At 36.3% G+C, this 20,644-nt stretch overlaps 1 protein-coding gene across 7 annotated transcripts in view; it reads left to right on the top strand.

Moving 5' to 3' along the window:
- The window catches only part of LOC140225785 (bromodomain-containing protein 2-like), a 36,534-nt gene that overhangs the window by 572 nt on the left and 15,318 nt on the right, over positions 1-20,644 (top strand). For 4 of the 7 annotated variants that reach the window (XM_072305710.1, XM_072305708.1, XM_072305706.1 and 1 more), the window contains exons 2-12: positions 3,931-4,212; positions 6,672-6,866; positions 7,554-7,691; positions 7,996-8,190; positions 8,608-8,682; positions 9,472-9,552; positions 10,671-10,918; positions 11,423-11,621; positions 12,368-12,797; positions 14,043-14,201; positions 18,871-18,960. In XM_072305710.1, the coding sequence (XP_072161811.1) occupies positions 3,931-4,212; positions 6,672-6,866; positions 7,554-7,691; positions 7,996-8,190; positions 8,608-8,682; positions 9,472-9,552; positions 10,671-10,918; positions 11,423-11,621; positions 12,368-12,797; positions 14,043-14,201; positions 18,871-18,960 (2,092 nt within the window). The remainder of the gene's footprint in view (positions 1-3,930; positions 4,213-6,671; positions 6,867-7,553; positions 7,692-7,995; positions 8,191-8,607; positions 8,683-9,471; positions 9,553-10,670; positions 10,919-11,422; positions 11,622-12,367; positions 12,798-14,042; positions 14,202-18,870; positions 18,961-20,644) is intronic. The other 3 variants (XM_072305711.1, XM_072305709.1, XM_072305707.1) reach the window with 1 other exon arrangement.

Below are 20,644 nucleotides of genomic sequence, written 5' to 3'. Positions count from 1 at the left end.
CAGTGATCTTACTTTCTGTCCCTTTCACCGGACGACACTCAATAATGGTCCGTTATCAGTCATTGTCAGTGGGATGCATTATAGTTCTCTGAATTTACTGAAAGCTGAATGGTATTAGAAAGAGAATTTCAGAAGCAGTTTCTAATAATCCATTTTTACGTTACATTACCATACTCTCCAAAAGAAGCGTACTTACATACTGAAATAACTAAATTAGTGTTATGTCCTGCATTGATTCCTGTCGGAAGTAGTATTATCCAATATTTTCCTGGAAAATTTTCTTTCTCTCCTAAATGTAAGATCAGTCTCTCAATCTCTCCCACTCATGCTTGCTTTGCATACCCATCTGCTCCACTCTGACCCTTCATGACACACTTTAGGTGAGTATGGTCCCTGAGGGTTCGCTCTTGGACACCTTACCTAGTTGTTCACATAGTTGTAGCATCTTGAACCAGTTAGATTTCTGCGTATCTTCAAGATGAAATAACTCTCCATGATTTATCATGACTGTAGAAGTATTAGGTATTTGACTCCTAAAAGTACTAACTGAAGATACCAATGGCAAGTGAAGAGAAAAGCACCGTAAAGACTACAGGTGAAAATTTTGCTGGGTTAGGTTTGCCATAGTTTAATTCAATGATTTACCATCTAATTTTACCCTTGTCCCTTTCAAATCATTACTGTGTGTTTACTTCTGTCTTCCAGACGGACATCTATCTTTTTCCATAGTATTAATCCCTTAATGGAATAAATAACTGTCCGTCATCTAGATGGTATCTCATATTTTCTATCAGCAGCTGGTGCCAGTTAAGTTTTTCGCATGTTGAGAGTGTGACTTATGATCTGGAAACTCATGAAGGCTGCTCTCAAAATACGTAATACTAAATTTTGGATTTTTCGACCCCTCCCCCCCCCTCCCTTAATATTTTTGTGCAGTATGTCCATAACCATTCAAGAACCTGTAGCGAAACGCTCTTTTCGGCCCCTCTCCCCCTTGTAGAATTAAGAATAGGGTCGCGTCCTTGGTAAGGTCAACCTGAGGGTCTAAATTGAAATACAGTGAAAACTTCTTTTGGAATACATTTTGAACGGCAAATAACTTCTAGTTTCCGAAAATATACGGGTTTTTGCGATTTTTCTGTTTATTTTGTGTGTTTTTGTTTGTTTTATGACTTGGTGGCTGTACAGTGTATTTTAGTTCTGGATAAGGTGTAAGTTGGCAGCACTTTTTACTGTTCCTGGCTCACAAACTATTTGAAGTGATGTTTTGATCTAACATAAAACATGTCAAACAAATACGTGCTCGCAAAAGTTGGATTTTCTAAAAGTAAGTCTTACGTGTTTTACTTACTTTGAAGTTGGGTACATCAAAATGTCCTGACCGTTCGTTACGCAAAAAAAGATGGTTTTTTTTATTTGTTTGCTTATTTTTGCATATTTTAAATGCGAATTTTGATTTCACTTTTGTTCTGATTAACTCAGGTTATCCCTCAATTTTTTTTTCAATTTTTATACTTGTGAGATGTTGAAAAAAAACATACTTAAATGTTGTCGTCCCGTTACGTAACGGGCAGGACAAGTATTGAACTTCGCTATTTATGGGGCACAGGGTGTTTAATTTTTTAAGGATTGTGAAAGGCTGTATTAGAAGCATCAGAAGAACATTATTAGACCTAGGATGGGTACTTAAAAACTCAAAATGTTCCACTTCTTGGATTTTAAGAAATTTTGTTGTTTCAGGTTTTAAAAAATGGACATTTTCTGCAAACCGGATGCAGAAGCACCGACAGAAAATTGAAAGGAGGACCCAGATGACTATAAAGCCACTGGCTAAAGAAAGGACTGAGAGACAAGATTAGGACACAGAGAAGAAGAGAATATTTAAAAAATATCCATCAGTATGAGGAGGCTGTTAAGAAGAAAGATGCAGAACGGGAAGCGCCGCAAAAGAGCGGACAGAAAATTTTTTTTCATTTTTTTTTGTTTTTTATTGCCTTAAATGCAATTCTTTTTTTTTGTTATTTTGTCTACTACGTTTAAGATTAAAATTAACATTGTTCACCAATTTTCACTATTTATATTGACAATTTTATTCAGCGACATCCACTAAAAAAGTTTTAAACTTTTGAATTCCCCCGTTTACGTTCGAAACAAAAATTTAAAACACTCAAGTTTTTCTGTTCGACCGATCCATTTATTCCTATAATTGTTTAGACATAGTATAAACTTCTCATTTATTTGATACTCACACCGTTGCCATGAAGTATTATTACTATTATTATTATTATTTTTGGTACTAAGTTACTATTTAATTTTTCCTCGAGCTTTTGTTTCTTTATTATTATCTTTCTTTGATGTTTCTGCCAGTTAAAACATTAATAAAGTTCAAATTTTGATTTTAAAAGAAATCTTAACTGTTTTTAAATCATTTTCATATCCAAATAAGTAATAAAATTTATGTGCAGGTGGATGGGCAGCTGGAACTGTTATCAAGAAACTCGGAGAAGGAAAGAAAGCGTTCGCTTCCAGGGGATAATAAGAGTTCATTTTATTTTGCTTTGTATATTAAAAACAAAAAAGAATAAACTACTAAGTAAAGGAAAAAATGTAGGTTCTGACTCCTATAATGATAGCGTTCAAAATTTAAGTAACTGCATTAATGAACTGTCGCTCTTAAGCGAGTAACAGTTCAAGTTATTGATTTAAGAGAAAAGTGTCCGACCCGTTACGAGTGTTATTTTGACTATTATGCTCATAATTTTGTTTCCAAGTTAACGAAATCGTATTAATAACTAAAGGATTGAGTGTTGTGGGTTGAAAATTAATCAAAATAATTGAAATTTCGGGAAAAGAGTAAAAAATCAATAGGTATGTACAATTTGCTACTACTTCTACAAGCTGCAAAAAATAAAAATCAACAAAAAATTGCATTTTATCTAACAAAAATAATCAGTCAGAACCTTAAATTAATGCATAGAAAAAATTGGACCAATGTATGATCATATACAGATGACTTTCAGCCGTAAAACCATGTGTCAGTCGTACTCTGTCCGGCCCGTTACAAATGCTGTCCGTCCCGTTACGCAGATTTTTCAATTTTTTTTATGCTTAATTCAATACTTATGAAAATTAGTTTAAATAGCATAGTACCTTGAACCCTTGAGGACTATATACATTTTTTGTGGATTTTTTACATGGTAAAATTCGCTGAGTTATTCAATTTTCTCAAGGGAGTCAAAACTCACTTCCAAAAACTGTCCGTCCCGTTACGGCTCTATTTTTGGTACAACTCCCTTAAAAATTAAAACAAAAAAGTAAGTTCGTACACTTTTGGAAATAACACACTGAGCTCTATCTACTGGTACAATTTATTTTAAATTTATGTGATTTTAAATTCATTTCTTTATTACTCAAAGGCGTGCGGTTGTCCGGCCCGTTACAATGGACTGACCCATTATATTAATTTCCTCCACAATCAGGTATGCCTTTTTTTTCTCCATATCAATGGTGTAAGTCCGTAATCATATACCTCGTTTGCGGTGTCTAAAAATCTCCGCCTCTATGTTATTTTTTTAAAGGAGAATAAATTTTGACATTATTCCTTGAAGTTTATGCAGAATTTTCTTTGCACAGAGAAGAAAAATCATGGCATTTTAAAGAATTGCTGTTGAGTAGTTCTCCATTTAAAAAAGATTGACAGGAAGTCTGCGAAGTCGCAAACCGAGTTATGTGGTTGCTGACTTACCTACACCGTCAAAATATTTATGTATCATGTAAATTAAATGCTAGTATTAAAAAGAGCTCAATTCATCTATTCTGATCGTAGTAGCTACTTTAATCATTTACCTTTGATTTACTTGAAAGTAGATCTAAATAATCAAAAGTATAAATGTGAAATCATGTTTTTTTTTTCTTTCTTTTTTACCACAGGAAAATGAGGTTCCCCCAAGTAGTGATAACACAGGCTCTTCAGAAATCACACCAACAGTTGCACCTGCAGAAACGACTTCTGAATCCACAATTAAAGAAGAGCCCCGATTAGAGCCGGTCAATGGCGTAGTCCAGCCACCTGTCGTGCCCCCACCAAATCGACCGGGACGTCTGACTAACCAGCTTCATTTCATTAAGAATAATGTCATCAAAGCTGTTTGGAAACATCAGCATGCCTGGCCATTTCAAACACCAGTTGATGCTGTAAAACTGAATCTTCCTGTAAGTCCGTCATGATTCTCACAGGCTGTTAGGAAATGCATAACAAAGAAATAAATATTGAAGATATTGTCCCCTTCCGGCCTAAGTATTAGAAGCGCCATGCAATTTTTAAAAATTTCCGCCTTTATTTTATTTTGTACAGAAAAATTGTTCAACTTAGCTGTTCGAAAATTTCTCTTAATTTTCTTCGTAAGTACTGCCGATAAAATTCAGTGAAATTTTCAAACAGGTTCAACCAACAATTTCTCTGTAATAAAATAAAGTGGCAGCAAAATTGTTTAATGTCATATGACGCTCGTGATACTTCGCATGGAAGGTGACGATATAATATTGTCAATTCATATTAGAACTGGGAAAAGAAAAGAATAGGCAAATGCCACATCAATCTGTGTGAATCAATCATCACTTGGCCCATTGGTTACCATGTGAATTTATGTTAAATGATGTCATTCTTTGATGTGATACATAGGCTGTCCCAAAACAACTGGCACTAAGGCTGTCATTCGGGAACTACAATAGATATCGACATGCGGTTTGCGGGAGATGATAGCTCATACTCTTAGCTCTTAAACGAGCCTAAGTTGAGCTAGTTTGGTTAAAAACTCTACGAGTTACATCAATTTTCCCGAGACGTGTAAGAAATACCCCTACGGAATTTTTCGGTAATTTTTCATTCCGTTAACTTTGCCTCCGCAAGTCCGCAGCTGTGCAATTGGTTCAGACGTTATGAATCAAGTTTCCACTTGTCTGGATGCAAGTTTGAACTAGTCAGCAAGTGTTTCCATCACAGCCGAGAAGTTTTTTTCTGTTTGCAAAGTCAGTTAAGTGAAATTGTCGATAACGCGTTTTTTTGTGTTTTCGTCATGAGTTCACCCGCAGGGTTGAAGCAAGAGCAACGATACGCAATTCGATATTGCGTTCGTCGTGAATTATCTGCTTCTGAAACTGTGAATGAAATGACAGTGGCTCAGAAGTGTTTCAGAAGCAGATAATTCACGACGAACGCAATATCGAATTGCGTATCGTTGCTCTTGCTTCAACCCTGCGGGTGAACTCATGACGAAAACACAAAAAAACGCGTTATCGACAATTTCACTTAACTGACTTTGCAAACAGAAAAAAACTTTTCGGCTGTGATGGAAACACTTGCTGACTAGTTCAAACTTGCATCCAGACAAGTGGAAACTTGATTCATAACGTCTGAACCAATTGCACAGCTTGCGGACTTGCGGAGGCAAAGTTAACGGAATGAAAAATTACCGAAAAATTCCGTAGGGGTATTTCTTACACGTCTCGGGAAAATTGATGTAACTCGTAGAGTTTTTAACCAAACTAGCTCAACTTAGGCTCGTTTAAGAGCTAAGAGTATGAGCTATCATCTCCCGCAAACCGCATGTCGATATCTATTGTAGTTCCCGAATGACAGCCTTAGTGCCAGTTGTTTTGGGACAGCCTATGTATTTGTCTATTCTCTTCTTTCCCCAGTTCTATAAAACTGGGATTTTCTTCATATTGGATATGTGCAGTTATTTTTTGTCTTTTGCTCTTTCTTTTATGGCCGGTACCCAAATACTGGTCAATGATTAAATAGAGCTCAGAAAAAAGTAATACCATGTCATCACAAATTTCTGCAAAACAGCCGTACTTAATCATAAAATAAAATAAATTTTGTCTCGCAGGTTCTTTCCTTAAACAAAAAAAATTTCAGATTTTAGCCGTTTTTCAACCACTCGCACCAAGTATCGTTGCCATTAAGTACTCGGAGTTACTATCTTTTTTATATTTTATATATAGAGTTTGAACAATATGGGTAGCTAAGAAACAATTCTGCCTATTTGCAAACGGAAGATTTTGTAGATTGATTAGAAAACTTTGCCATTTTTGTAATTTGAAGGTTAGATTTGCAATTTTTTTCATACGTTACAGCGTCATTGAAGCGCTCCCCTACAGCATTGGAAAAAAACAAAATCATCAGCTTGTGTACTTTATACTGTAGAATGCAGCAAAGCTGGTAACTCATTCTTGCCAAAATTGTCAGGTAGACGATATTGTTCGTTGGCCATCAATATGTAAATCTTGAACACAAATTTTTGGTTTTTTCAGAAAAATCAGCGATAGCGTCATCTTAGCGGCTGAAATAGGTGTTAGGGCACTGAGTGACTCCATGTGAGTCATTGCGTAATCTCTCAGAGCGCAGGCCTCGGAAACTTAAAAAAAGTTAACTCATCAAAATTTCGGAGGTCCAGAGCTGTGTAAACCCTTGTCTCTGTTATTGACTACTACTATCCATAATGGATAGTATTATCCATTTGAATAGTACATTCATATAGCTGCTCAATAATTATTATAAGAGGGAAGAAATTTCTGTTTTAAAAGAATATTTCTCCTCTTTTCCTCTCTCCAAGTGCATAAGTAATAATGTTTAAGTTACAGTGTGGAATCCTTTTTCTCTATTGCAGGATTATCACACTTTAATAAAAAATCCAATGGACCTGGGGACCATTAAAAAACGCCTAGAAAATAATTATTATTGGAGTGGACGGGAATGCATACAAGATTTCAACACCATGTTCACTAATTGTTATGTATACAATAAGCCTGGAGAGTATGTTGTCGTCATGGCTCAAGCTCTCGAAAAATTGTTCCTTACCAAGGTAAGTCACTCTTTTGATAAAGGTAATTTTACTTTTATTGCCATATCATCTGAACTTGATCTGATACTTGTTTCATCAGCCTTGGACGGTGATTTTAAAATCCTTGAAACAGTAATTTCCAATGATGCCTCCCTTCCAAGTGAAAGATTGATCTTTTAAAAATTGAATCTTGTCTTGTCCCAGGGATGTAAGAGATTTCTGGCCTTGTCATTTTTCAAATTGGTCTTTCAGTTTTATACTAAAACCCATAATTTTCCAGCCCCCCCCCCCCCCCCCCCAACAATGTGCTGTGCATTTCACGTGACTGCTAACTGGTTTTTCTATTTTCCTCTCAGTCCTCACTTTTTTTACATCCTTCCAATTTTTTCATGTGAGCATAGGTGTGTAGTTGGGAGGTTTCTGCGTTTTCTGAATCCAGAATCTGTGACGATTCTAAAGGTGTGGCATTTTGAATGTGAAGTGACTCTCTTGAGACAAACTTTATCCAAGTGTCACTATCTGACTTGCACTCATCGTCAGCATTCATTCACGTTTAAGATGCTGCGCCTTTAAAAGAGGCACTGCTTTCCCTCAGTGAATAATTCCAAGAAAAAAAAATCTACGGAATGAATTGTAACTTTAAACGAAGACATCTGATCTATGATGATTGCCTAAAGGAAAGGAATGTTAAGTTTTTCTTAATTTCAGGTTTCTTCAATGCCAAAAGAAGAAGTAGAAATGGAGCTCCCTACTCCAAAATCTAAAGGTGCTGCAAAACAGGGTGTGAAAAAACCTCCTGCCAGTACAAAGCCTAAATCTCAGTCGCAGGCCCCGTCAAGTTCGCAGGTAATGAATTATTAGTAATCCAACTTTCATTTTGTATTTTATTCTTCACAGTCAAAGAGTATTTTCCGAACAAAGTGCACTATTTTCCATTTTATTTTTTTTTTATATTATTTTTTTTCACTTTTTTACTTCTTGATGTTGCTGTCAACCTACTCTCCGAACCTCTACCCATTTACCAACTATCGGCTATAAATCTCACTTCATCCTTTTAATGAGTATTTAACCGTGCATTTCCCAGAACTTCTACCAGACTCTCATTACAATTTGAGCATGTACCTAACTCTTTTCAATCTTTACTCTTTAGGGAGACAGCGACTATTTAGAACCAATGACAGCGGTCCAAGTGAAAGGAGCACCTACCCCCAGCAACAAATATGCTGGTGTGAAACGAAAAAGTGATACCCCTGTTGATCCCCTGTCTATGTCCTCCTCAACGGGCAAACAGGCTAAAATTACGACCCGGCGAGACACTGGGCGACCCTCACCCACAAAGAAAGTGGTAAGAAAATATCTTGTTCCATCAAACTGAATTCATTCCTTTCAGATGAAACCTTGATTTCATCAATATCCTCAATTCTTTACAATAATTCAACGATTGCGAATTAATGGGGGATTTTTCCTAATTATGATTATATCTAACTAAGGTATGTTATGAATTCTGTACGGTGATCACATTCATTGAGAGAAAAAAATAAAACATCAAAACTGAACTGTCAAGACCGTCTGTCAGTTCAGGATGCACATTCTTTGTTTTTCATCTAAATAAGAACCAAGAATGGAAAATGAAATCTTTTAAAACATCCTAGCATCAAAATTCAGAATACAGCTCCAGGTAGCAGCTCTTGAGGGAGTTATACATTTTATTTTCCACAGTTTCTTTAGATCTTACTAATACTAATGCACCCACTGATTTCAGGAAATGGAGCAATCAATAGATGAACTATCCTTTAGTCAGTCGCCTGCATTGCCCAGTGGAATATCTCAGAGTCAGGTACATGAATTTTCATTGTCTTCCTTTTATTTCTCTCTCTTAGAAAAATACTATCAGTTTTTTATTCGTTACTAATACCAAAGGTTCAGAATGTTCAAGACCATCAAGTCCCAAATTGTGTTTTAATCGTCAACGGTAATGGGCAGACAAATCTTAGATTCCATATTCATTTTTGAAACAAGCACTTTAGTAGTATGATAAATATGCTACAGCTGCTGAAATTTATATTATCTAAGAAATTACTTTGCTGGAAAAATTGCTCCAACTGCCCTAGTATGTTTCGAATTTCTCAAGGAACCAACTGAAAAGGTAACATCTGTAGACTATCAGTTATTTTGGCCCTACCAAGCAATTTTTGGGAGTCTTTCAATTTGGCACTTGCCATGAGTATAGTAACCCATGGATGTGAAGTATGGCTGATGGAGCAATAAACCTGGGAGGTTGTAGAGGCAACAAAGATGAATTTCTTGCATGGATTGGCTGGCATTCCCAGAAAGGATAACATCGGGAATGAGATGATACAGGAGATCATGGATGCCAAACAGACATAAATGGGTCATGAGATGGGAGCTGAGAGTTCAAAAAAGCCAAGGAGCAAAAGCAACGAACATGTATGTTTTATCAGTTTTGTTCATCCAACTTTCTGCGCAATGAAGCACGATTATGTTGCGCAGCAAAGCATCTACGAGTCGCACTCCACAAGCTGTATAATTTTCATGTTTACCCTTTTTATTTGTTTATTTTATGAATGTATCTAATAACTTTTATTTATTCCCTTTTTACCGACAGAGTGAAAAGAATAAACCTCTATCTGAGCCTCTGAAGCATTGCAACGAAATACTGAAGGAACTCTTCTCCAAAAAACACCTTGTAAGTACTTTTACCTCACACTTTTCGTTTCATTGCTCCTTTGAGTACGTATAGCAGTCATGAGTTTCCACTTGAATGCATGCAAAATAAGTCACTCAAATGTCTGGTGCTGCTCATACTTGTCCAAGAAATCCAGAAAATACAAATTTCACTCTTTCAGAAGTCAGTTTTGACCCACATAACCTGCAAAGGTTTGTCACACCAACTTTCCATTATTAAATAAATAAAAATCTGCTGGTGTATCAGTTAAGACAGCTCAAATTGGGTCATATTCAGTCATTCCTTTAAGAGAGAGGCCCAAGTACCTGGCACCCAAGTCGTAGGCGATGAAGAAAACCCCCTACGTCACAAAACTGGGCACTGGTGCCCAATCCCATGACGTATGGGACTTTCGTCATCGCCTGCGACTTGGGTGCTAGATCCCTGGGCCACTCTCATTCCTTAAACAGTTCCTTATGAAGCCCCGTATGATTTACATTGGAATTTACGGCGGTTTAAGGAGATCTCTAACATATAGCATCATAAAAAAGACGATGTTAACGATTCTCGAGTAGAATTCATTGGTAAAACTTTGGAAATAGACGCTTGCAAGGAATTATAATGATTTTACCCTGTAAAAAATGAAGAATATTGAAGGAAATATTTTGGTGGTTTTGAAACTTTTAGTAGGTTTGCACCTACCTCAAAGTTTATCAAAATCATAGAACTTCTTCCTCTGTTTTCTTATTTTTTGCAGTGGCAAATCATTGTTATCCTTTACAATGATACGCTCTCAAAGTCACTGTGTTGAATTTCACTGGCAATTCGTCAAAATTATCCTTCTCATGATGCTATGTTAATTATGTATCTCCTTTAGTCCCTATGTAAAACCGTACGCAGCTTTCTAAGGGAAGGAACTGCTCAATGAACGGCTATGAATATGGCCATCATTCATTTGAAGTCCTGCTGTTCCAGTTTTAAATGTTGGTAGTTTCTATTGTCAAGGCTCTACATACTTGTTTATCTTGTTTTTTCTTAGGAACCAAAATTTGACCATATTAAGTAAAGATTTTATAATCAATGAACTGGGTTAAAATTCAAAGCTTTCTGTCTCAATTTATTCTTCTTTGTTGTTTTAGAAATACGCATGGCCTTTCTATAAACCGGTTGATGCCGAATGGCTTGGTTTGTACGACTACCATGAAATAATCAAGAAACCAATGGATCTTGGTACAGTGAAAAGCAAGATGGACAATCGTGAATACCGTACAGCGCAAGAATTTGCTGCTGATGTTCGACTCATTTTCACCAACTGTTACAAATATAATCCCCCAGAGCATGATGTTGTAATGATGGCGCGGAAACTTCAAGATGTATTTGAAATGAGGTAAGATTGACTCGGAAATTCATGCTCTTGAAGTCTCTAGTCTTCCTTATTTGTTTTTACGAGAAAATTCTAATTTTCTCTTGTATTTCTCAAATGTATCTGGCCTCAGAAAAAATTCTTTAAAGATGCTTTTCTAAAAATATCATTCTTTCCTCAGAAACTCTTAGTTAGAGTCCGAGCGTGAAGAGAGGCATGTATTTGTTAATTCTTATATTTGCATACACTCCATGATTGGAGTTTTTGTCCAAGTGTTTTTGCACCTTGCAGAGATTTGCAGACTTGCAGAGTTTTTTTTTTATTTTGTGAGATTTCACTTGTGAATGGTCCATTCAATCGGTTGCACCTCTCACAATAGCATCTTAGAGATTCATTCTCTGATGACCTTGATGACGGTTTTATTTCTGCAAATAATTTTATACTGGTCTTTGGTACTTATGTAGTAATCTGACATCTCATATTTCAATCTTAATGTGTGCTTTTGACCACATCATAATCATGTTTTAGGTATGCCAAAGTTCCTGACGATGCATCTCCAGTAGTAGAAAAAGTTCCTACAATGAATCATACAAGGGCTACGCATCTGAATCGGCCGAGGTATAATGATAACACTGATGATGATGATGATGATGGCGATTCCTCCTCCGAATCAGACTCAGAAGCTGAAGCAAAACGAGCCAAACAACTCCTTGTTCTTCAGGAGCAGGTATTTTCATCTTCAAATCTTCTGTAATAATGAGTTGAAAAAGTTAAAAAAACTATCCCAAGTTCCTTGGTGTAATTTTGATTTCTACCTTTTCCCCTTTTCATTTTGAAATACATCGAAAAAACAGTATTTTTGCCACCAAGTTTGAAAAATCTTAAAAATGGGTTGGATGAAAGCAAGACCAGTAGTAACTGGCCGAGGAAAGGAACAGATGCTAGATTTTTTTCATTTATATTTTTATATGATTTACTGTACAGTATAGTCTCTTTATTCTAAGAGTTAAGGCATAAGGAATCCATTTCTGATTGGTTCCCGTGTTTCAGGCCTCCTCATGGATTCTGTATCCCTACTCCGGAGTTAAGATTACATTTTCACCCATTGCAAATGGAACACTGGAATGGACTGTGGAATTAGGGGTACATCAGTGAACAAACAGAATGAGAGAAGGAACAGATGAGAGGAATTCAGGAATGAATTGATCAAAAATTGGAAGAAACGTTCAAACATCTATATTCTGGTTTGGGACATCCATGAACCAACTTGCCTTAACTATCCCTCTGAAGGGACTCCAATGTACCGTACAGTTATAATTCTTGCCACAAAAATTGGTAGTTAAAGGATGGAAAAGATTAATCAGAGCGGTTTTTCACATTAGGGGTAATAAAGGAGTATTTGTATCAGATGTCTTGGTCTAAAAACAATCTCTCTACTTTTTTTTTAATTGAAGTTGAATGTTTATTTTTCAGTTAAAAGCAATGCAAGAGCAAATGAAAAAGTTAGTGGAAGAATGTAGTAGAAAAGCAAAAAAGAAAGAAAAGAAAGAAGTTGAACTTGCCAGTAGTACCGATGTCAAACGACCGAAAGGACGTCCTCTTAATAGCACCAAAGCCAGTTACGTTAGTAACTCAGTTAGCTCAGTTATAAACGCCGTTGCAAACGGAAAAAGTGGTCTATCGCCACCCTCTATGACAAATAAGACCGGCAAAGGACGTGGGGCTGCTGCAGCTAAAGCTCCTGCAAACGCTCCGAAGAAAAAACCTAATGCAAAGGTGAACAACGCACGGAAGAAAAATGCTGGCGGAATCCCTGCCTATGACTCAGATGAGGAAGATAATGCCAAGCCGATGACTTACGATGAAAAGAGAAAGCTTAGCTTGGATATCAACAAATTACCAAGTACGTGCCATGAAGTTTCTTATTCATTTTGATTATTAAAAGTTTTTATTCCTTACTTACAAGAAATAATTAAAGGATCCATCAGAATTTTTAATGCTAGGGACAAAAATGAAGAGAGGTACCAGCTAGCAAGTGTGTCAAAGTTCCTAGAGGCATGCACTCGCTCCACATAGCGTCGCTGAGTTTGATGATGAAACTTATATTTATCGGCGCAAAACTGAAGGAGGTTCAGTTCCAGGCAGGTGCATTAAAAATGTATCGCTGGGGCTCCACTGACAGAACTGCTGCTAGATTTGCTCTTTTTACAGCAAATGGGCCTGTTGCAAACTTTTGCTAGAGCAGAATGAAGCGTTGTTTCCTATAGATAATGCCTCAAAAATCACGATGAGCGCATCGGCAAAGTCTGAAATGCACTCATAAATTCACAATCTGCGCAAGAAATTTGCGTTATTTTGAGCTTCCCGCTTCAAAAACGATACTACTGCACAGGTGAACATTTTGTTAGAGGAGTCGCTCCATCGTCGGCAATATTCATCATGGCCGACGTTTGTGTAGTTCCTCGCGTAATTCAAGGAGAGTTCAAGGTCAATTAAGGCGGGCGAGGAAAATATGAACGTAAACACGCCGATTGTTATATGGTTTAATCCTGTTCAGGTGTTATCTCGTCCCATCACACGTGTTTTGGCGGACTGGCGTCGGCCATAATGAGTATTGTCGCCAATGGAACGACTCTTCTAACAAAATGTTCACCTGTACCGTAGTATCGTTTTCGAAGCGGGAAGCTCAAAAAACCGCAAATATCTTACGCAGATTGTGAAGTTATGAGTGCATTTCAGACTTTGCCGATGCGCTCATTGTGAGTTTTGAGGCATTATCTACAGGAAACAACTCTTAGTTTTGCTCTAGCAAAAGTTTGCAACAGGCCCATTAAGCTGAATGGACTCTACCTGAACACCTGTTCACACCAAAAACAGCAGTAAGTTGCTGTTATTGGTGTACTGCTAGCTACAGTGCAAGAGCGCTCTTCATCCCCTATTTTTGTTTGAGAAGAACAATTCAGAGGACACAAATAAGAAAAACTCATTAAAGTATTAAAAAATAACCAAGTACAAATTTAAATTTTAAAAATAATTAGTTTTTTCTGCAAATATTCACTCTTAATTTAAGTTCCTAATTTTATGAGTCCCCGAAAGAAAAATGCTGGGATCTTATTATATTTCATATCTGTTTCACGAAATTTTTCAGGTGATAAACTTGGTCGAGTAGTGCAAATAATCCAGTCCAGAGAGCCCTCTCTACGGGATTCAAATCCAGACGAGATAGAAATAGACTTTGAAACCCTGAAACCGTCCACATTGCGCGCCCTAGAAAATGCTGTAGCCTTTTGTTTAAGGAAAAAACCACGTAAGTCAAAATTGATTTCTCTTGAGATTTGGATTGTGCTTTTGGTTTTTTCATTTTTTCTCTGGAGTATTTATCAATTTTCGTCTAATTGTTGGAAACTCCTATGCCTCGAAGAATCCCTAAAGGGGTACGTGCAAAACGGGCCATTTCACGCTTGTGTCGGATACCATTGAAACTTGCCCTATTCATTCATCTAAGAATGCCCCATGTGTACCCAAAGTTTCAAGTCCCCAAAATATTTTGGGGGGAAATGGCGGGGGGTCAAATTTGAAATTCCGCTAAATTTTCGCGAATTTTTTACTAGAAAACTACTAAATATTTCGAAACGCGGTTTAAACGAGCGTTTTCAGCGTGAAAAGAGCTTTCAGAAAATGTATAATATCATAGGGTTTAGTCGACTTAAACTCGAGCTATCGCCTCCGAAGCGCCGGAACGCTAAAAAATGACCCGCTTTTTTGTCAAGTTCGGGCCAATCCCCAAAATACTCAATTTTTAATTTCTTTGAAAAACCGATATGTTGTTCCTGACTCTCTATGGCACCTATATGTCTGTACCGTATCCTGGGGAAATGTTTTGTTTGCGAGTTCTAAGCGCGGAAAGGAGCGAAAGTCAGGAAAATCGGCTATTTTGAACTGCGCGCGGCGACGGATCAGGAGACATGCGGCAACAATGCGAGGTCGGCAGAGGAGTGTGATTCGCCGAACTGAGCAGGAGGGGGCGTTCTCCTTCTAACCCATGCGACGCGCGCAGTTCAAAATAGCCGATTTTCCCGACTTTCGCTCCTTTCCGCGCTTATAACTAGCAAACAAAACATTTCCCCAGGATACGGTACAGACATATAGGTGCCATAGAGAGTCAGGAACAACATATCGGTTTTTCAAAGAAATTAAAAATTGAGTATTTTGGGGATCGGCCCGAATTTGACAGAAAAGCGGGTCATTTTTTAGCGTTCCGGCGCTTCGGAGGCGATAGCTCGAGTTTAAGTCGACTAAACCCTATGATATTATACATTTACTGAAAGCTCTTTTCACGCTGAAAACGCTCTTTTAAACCGCGTTTCGATATATTTAGTAGTTTCTAGTAAAAAATTCGCGAAAATTTAGCGGATTTTCAACTTTGACCCCCCGCCACTTACCCCCAAAATTTTTTGGGAACTTGAAACTTTGGGAAAACATGGGGTATTCTTAGATGAATGAATAGGGCAAGTTTCAATGGTATCCGACACGAGCGTGAAATGGCCCGTTTTGCACGTACCCCTTTGACTATTTTTTAGCTTGGGTTTTCCCCGTTCATCTCTCATTTAACTCCTAAAAAAAGTTCAAAATCTTCAGCTCTGTTCTTCAATCATTCTTAGTTTCAAAGCACTTATTCACTTTCAAAGCAACATCCCCAGCTTAATTTTTATCAGTTCAATTACTCTGCGCTCATCAATGAGTATTAAGACACAAGATACGTCCTGTAGTCTTTCTATTTCCAAGATCTCCTCTGATCTCCATATTTTAAGAACTCACTAAATGTCAATGACTGACCCATGTTAGTTTTTACGCTATTAAATACTTTAAAATCCTCTCTGTATTTTTAGCTTGAGTTTTTAACTTATTTCAGACCATTTTTTCTTTCTTTTGAACTCATGAAAATCATGTACGCCTCTTTTTGCCTCTTGATACGATTTGGGTTCTCCCCCCCCCCCCCCCCGGTCCTATCTGCTTAGCTTAAATGTGATATGAAGCTTGAGAAAACACTGATCACATGCCAGAATGAAACTGTACATTAGTCTATACAATGCGCAATACTACCATACAGCGATTTCTCTGCCAATATTCAGTGTGATCGAACACCTAAGTTTTATGTGCTGAAGTGGCTAGTCTGGTGAAAATCATGCTTTCTGGGAAAGGAATTTCACTTGCAGACAACTTTTAAAACATGCTGATCTTCCTAAATTATAATTCAACAGGGGTTTATTTTCATATTTCCAGATAAGATGTCCTTTGAATTTTTCTGGGTATGATTAGTTTTGAACTACAACTCAAATGACACTTTCCTATCTCAATGTTTTTTTCTTTTCTGTCAAGAAAATTATCTACTCTAGTGTCCTTTAAAATTTTCTACAATCACTTAAAGTTTGTGTCTTTTCTCCATTTGTGGCAGTCCACTAGGGATGAAATCTTGGTCCGTATAAGTTGGACTTGCTCTATTGATTCCAAAGCATTGAAGAGTGCTCTAAAAACATTTTAGGATAAAAGCACTAACCACAGGTAAAATCTAGAACCAGAATCATGGCGATTTGAAGTTTCTAGTTCAAAAAATGTAATTTTAAGGAAATTCTATGTAATTTTTAATCTTTGACATTCAGGGTGCAAAATTGCTGGATTTTAGTGCAACTTCATACCTCCTAATATTACAAAAACCAAACTAACCCTAAACTTGTCAGAACTTTTAGAGAGAGTTTTCCATTGAAATATCAAAATCCGATTTTTCAGCCCAACTTTTGTGAAGTTGACAAAAATCGCTCTACTAAACAATACCACTGCGGATTAAGATCCCCTCTCTTGTGGACAGTCACATTTTTAGGTCCTATGTTCTTTTGTGCATGGAATGAGTCGTCAATTATCTTTGTTTGGATCCTCCTCAAATTTTTGCTCATTGCCAATGACAGCAAACATTTTATTTCTAAAATATTTTCACTTTCTAAGTAGATACTTTGAATTTACCACCTTGAAGTTTTAGTAATACAATCTCTAATTGATTCAGCCTCAACGGTGAACTCATTTATAACTGTCCATTTCTTCTTTTTTCTCCTTTCACATGTTTTTGGGAACTGTCTTTAATTGAAATTTTATAATAACCCAGGGTAATGCATTTTGTTTATCTCAGATTTATGTTAGAGCAATTAAAATATTTGGAAATCATTTGGATGTAACTATTGAAAATGAGTCGCCTTTTTTGGCTTATTTTTAAAGCAGAATATCTGCTGTTAATTTTCCTATACGAATAGGTCTTTTTGTAAGTACCCTTGTGCTCTTAGTTTCCTTCAATGGAAGCTATCTGTTTCAATTAGTGTCCTTGCATGTAATTTGGTGCCATGTATTGTGATGATGGGGATTGTCTGGTTTTTCTCCGTATTAAATTAAAACAGACCAACCTTGAACTTATTTTAGGTATTTTTCATCTTTTCTCATATCATATTTCTTCAAAGTTTGTCTTTGTCGTTTATCTTTGTCCATTTTGTTGTTTCTGCAATGGAAACAAAAATAACCGAAAAATTACCAGGAGAAAACATTTTAATTGTGCTAACAGAAAATGTTGCAAACTTTTGTCCCTACTTTAATTTCAAGCTGTAACTTTGCAATATTCCCTCGAAATTTTTAGTGGATTGATTCAGGGGTATAGGAGATGCTGATTCTCGATGTGTAAATTATGCACAACAAAGACGAGATAAAACTTGGATCTGTGGCGAATGTTCCCAAGTGATGACACCGGTTGTTCATAATTTTTAAAAAAAATAACTTTCCATGGAGCTAATCAGAAATTTTGCTGTGATGCAGAAAACGCCATATTGTGATTAAATATGTGGTCAGAATTTTCAAACCTTCTGCCTTACTGAATTCAATACACCGATGCGAAAAGTTCTAATTTAGTTGTGAACAGAAAAGATGGAACTGACTATTACAAAATGCTTTAAAAGCACTTTAACATATATTATGTATCTAGTTTATTAATGGATTTATGTCGATTTTTTTTTTCTGAGTTTACCGCTCATTTGAGCCCTTGTGACTGTATCTGTGGAGGGTTTGTGCATATCTCGATTGTTTGAAGTTTCCATTTTTTTTCTTATGAGTTTTTGAAAAAAAAACGGAGGAAATCAGGTTATGAATTTATTGCATAGTGATGGGAATGATTCTTCTGAACTCTGTCTGCCAAGTCAGAAAATGTTGAAGTATGGAAGAATTGTCCTGAAAAAAATTAAGTGTCTGATAATCCTTTGGCATAGGATGTTGCTTATTACAAATGAACTCACTTCTAAAAATAATCCCATACAGGAAAGATAACTGTTTTCCATTCTTGGCATTTCCCAACTGTCTTCGCATTAACATTAACCTTTCTTATTTTCGGAAGTTGAAGACCGAACAATTTTAAAAACTTATGATGCATATATCTTTTACTTATTTCCTTTAAATAAAAAATTATACATTTTGAGCTCTATCATTTATGTGACTATCAAATACTTATTGTTAGTCACATACTTTAAATTTTTTCCCTGTTAATGCTTGATCATTAATGGCTCTCCATTAGAATCATCTTTGTGTTTAAAATTCCCTTGTTACAGGCATAACAACCAACTCATAGTCAATGAATAAAAGAATATAGTGTTGCTTTTTTAAGCTTGAAACTGAAAATCACGTGTCGCTTTTTTGAGCTTGAAACTGAAAATCACGTGTCGCTTTTTTAAGCTTGAAACTGAAAATCACTCCCAAAAAATGGTATTCCGAAAATGAACTCGACACGTTCTCCAAGCACAGGCTTACGCAAAATGAAATTTCATCATTTTGTTTCTGCTAAGGTTTCAATCTATATGCAAGGTAGCTTTACAAGTTATTTTGTAAGGGGTTTCAATAATTCAATTTCGATGGAATAACCGGAAACCTTTGAATTTTTGTGTTTACTGTAGATAAAAAATTATCTGGGAAATCAAAAGAAATTTTGGAGAAATTAGATAAGAAACCACAAGACTCAGGTCCAAAGAAAACTGCCAAGAAAGGTACATTGACACCTTATCGCACTGTCAGTAGAGTTGAATTAGCTTTCACCAATGCCTTCTAGTCCAGTTGCTTGCACACTAGTTCGTTTGCTTGTCTTTTATTCTTTTTGTTTTACCTAGCCTTAATTTTTCGGTCATTAACAGTAAATTATTCAAAGAAATTTCTTCATTTTCCGTTCATAAAGTTCTGTCCTGATTTTCAATGACCATGAAATAATGAAATTGAGACTTTTTCGGCTGCTTGTGCCAACCAAACTTATCTGAGCAGGGCTGAAGGGCTAGTGATATCAATCTATCGACTATACACTATTGACTGTGATCTGAGTACTATGGTAAAGAAACCCAACAAAATATAATGAAAGGATAGACGTCTGACAGTGCAGGTTTCTACTATCCTACTAAAGTTATTGATATCTTCCTATGTAAAAAATGAAAAGTTGACTTCGGACCAAATTGTTTTTACCTTTTTACCGATAACATTAATCTCTAAGTGTCTGTTTTGCCCTTGCCTATTGAGTGAGACACAAATAATGTCTCGTTTATGACAAACTGGCGCTTAGAGATTTTCCAATTTCCACAATCTGAAAAAACAGGGCAAAACCATGGGTTCAGGACCTCTTGTGTGGAGAATTTTAAGTCTTCTCATTGCACTGTGATATTGAAACTTTAATGTCTAACACAACGTTGTTGTTTGTTGATGAGCATAACCTTAACTTGAAAGGTTTGGTCACGATATCTGTGAAAATTCATCAGTATATCAAGTTGGATGCAGTGTACGTTCATCTGCGCTGATTGCTGATTTGCTCTTCACATGAATTTATTAACTCACACTAATTTTTGTGTTAAAGAAAAACATGAAATTCAATTCTGTTTTCAATTTTCAATTTATAATTTAACGTTCATCAATTCAAATATTATTACCTATGCTTCCGGTGCAGTTTTCCTTGCCACGTAGAAGACTTTTCCTTTCTTAATGAGTAAAATAGGAAAATTTTGTGCCTAAATATGTCCTTTTTTGCTCCATGAAAAATTAGAACAATATCTAAAGTGTACCCATCAATGTCGTGAAAAGCTGTGTCATTTACATCTGCCAACCTGCTAGCTGCATCCTAATTTTCATGCTTTGCCCAAAATTGAATTTCTCATCCAGTTAAAAAAAAAACCTTTTGATTCCCACTGCCAAAAGCCGTCACTCATCAATGACAAGAAATATAATGAAAAAAAAATATACCAAGAAGTACTGACGCTAGTCAAGTTCATTTTTAAACTTCCTGCTGTCACTCTAAATGATGAAGTTCCATTCATCACATAACTGTGTTTTGATGGCTAAAACTCGTATATCACCAAAAGTGCTAATAAAATCCATTTGATGTATTTTTAAACAAAGATATCAATTGTTGCAAACCATGGTGTATGACGTCAGTCATCAATGAAGCACTTATCTACACCAGTAGCTGTTATGGTACAGTTTTTTGCAGTAGATAACATCACCGTTATCATTTGTTTTTTTGGAGAGTCATTCCTCTTTAAAATTGATACAGAAAATTTGCATAAGGACAGCTGTGATCATTTGACACTCGTCCATGAATCTCAAACATCAATGTAAAATTTGATGATCATAGCAAACGATCCCTTGTCTCAAATCATCAAGCATATAACTCGCTTCATTAATCACCAACCTTTT

This window comes from Bemisia tabaci, unplaced genomic scaffold (assembly GCF_918797505.1).
Source record: "Bemisia tabaci unplaced genomic scaffold, PGI_BMITA_v3".
Classification (NCBI taxonomy): domain Eukaryota; kingdom Metazoa; phylum Arthropoda; class Insecta; order Hemiptera; family Aleyrodidae; genus Bemisia; species Bemisia tabaci.
The sequence above is the reverse complement of the archived record's forward strand: the minus strand, read 5'-3'. Positions and strand labels throughout refer to the sequence as shown.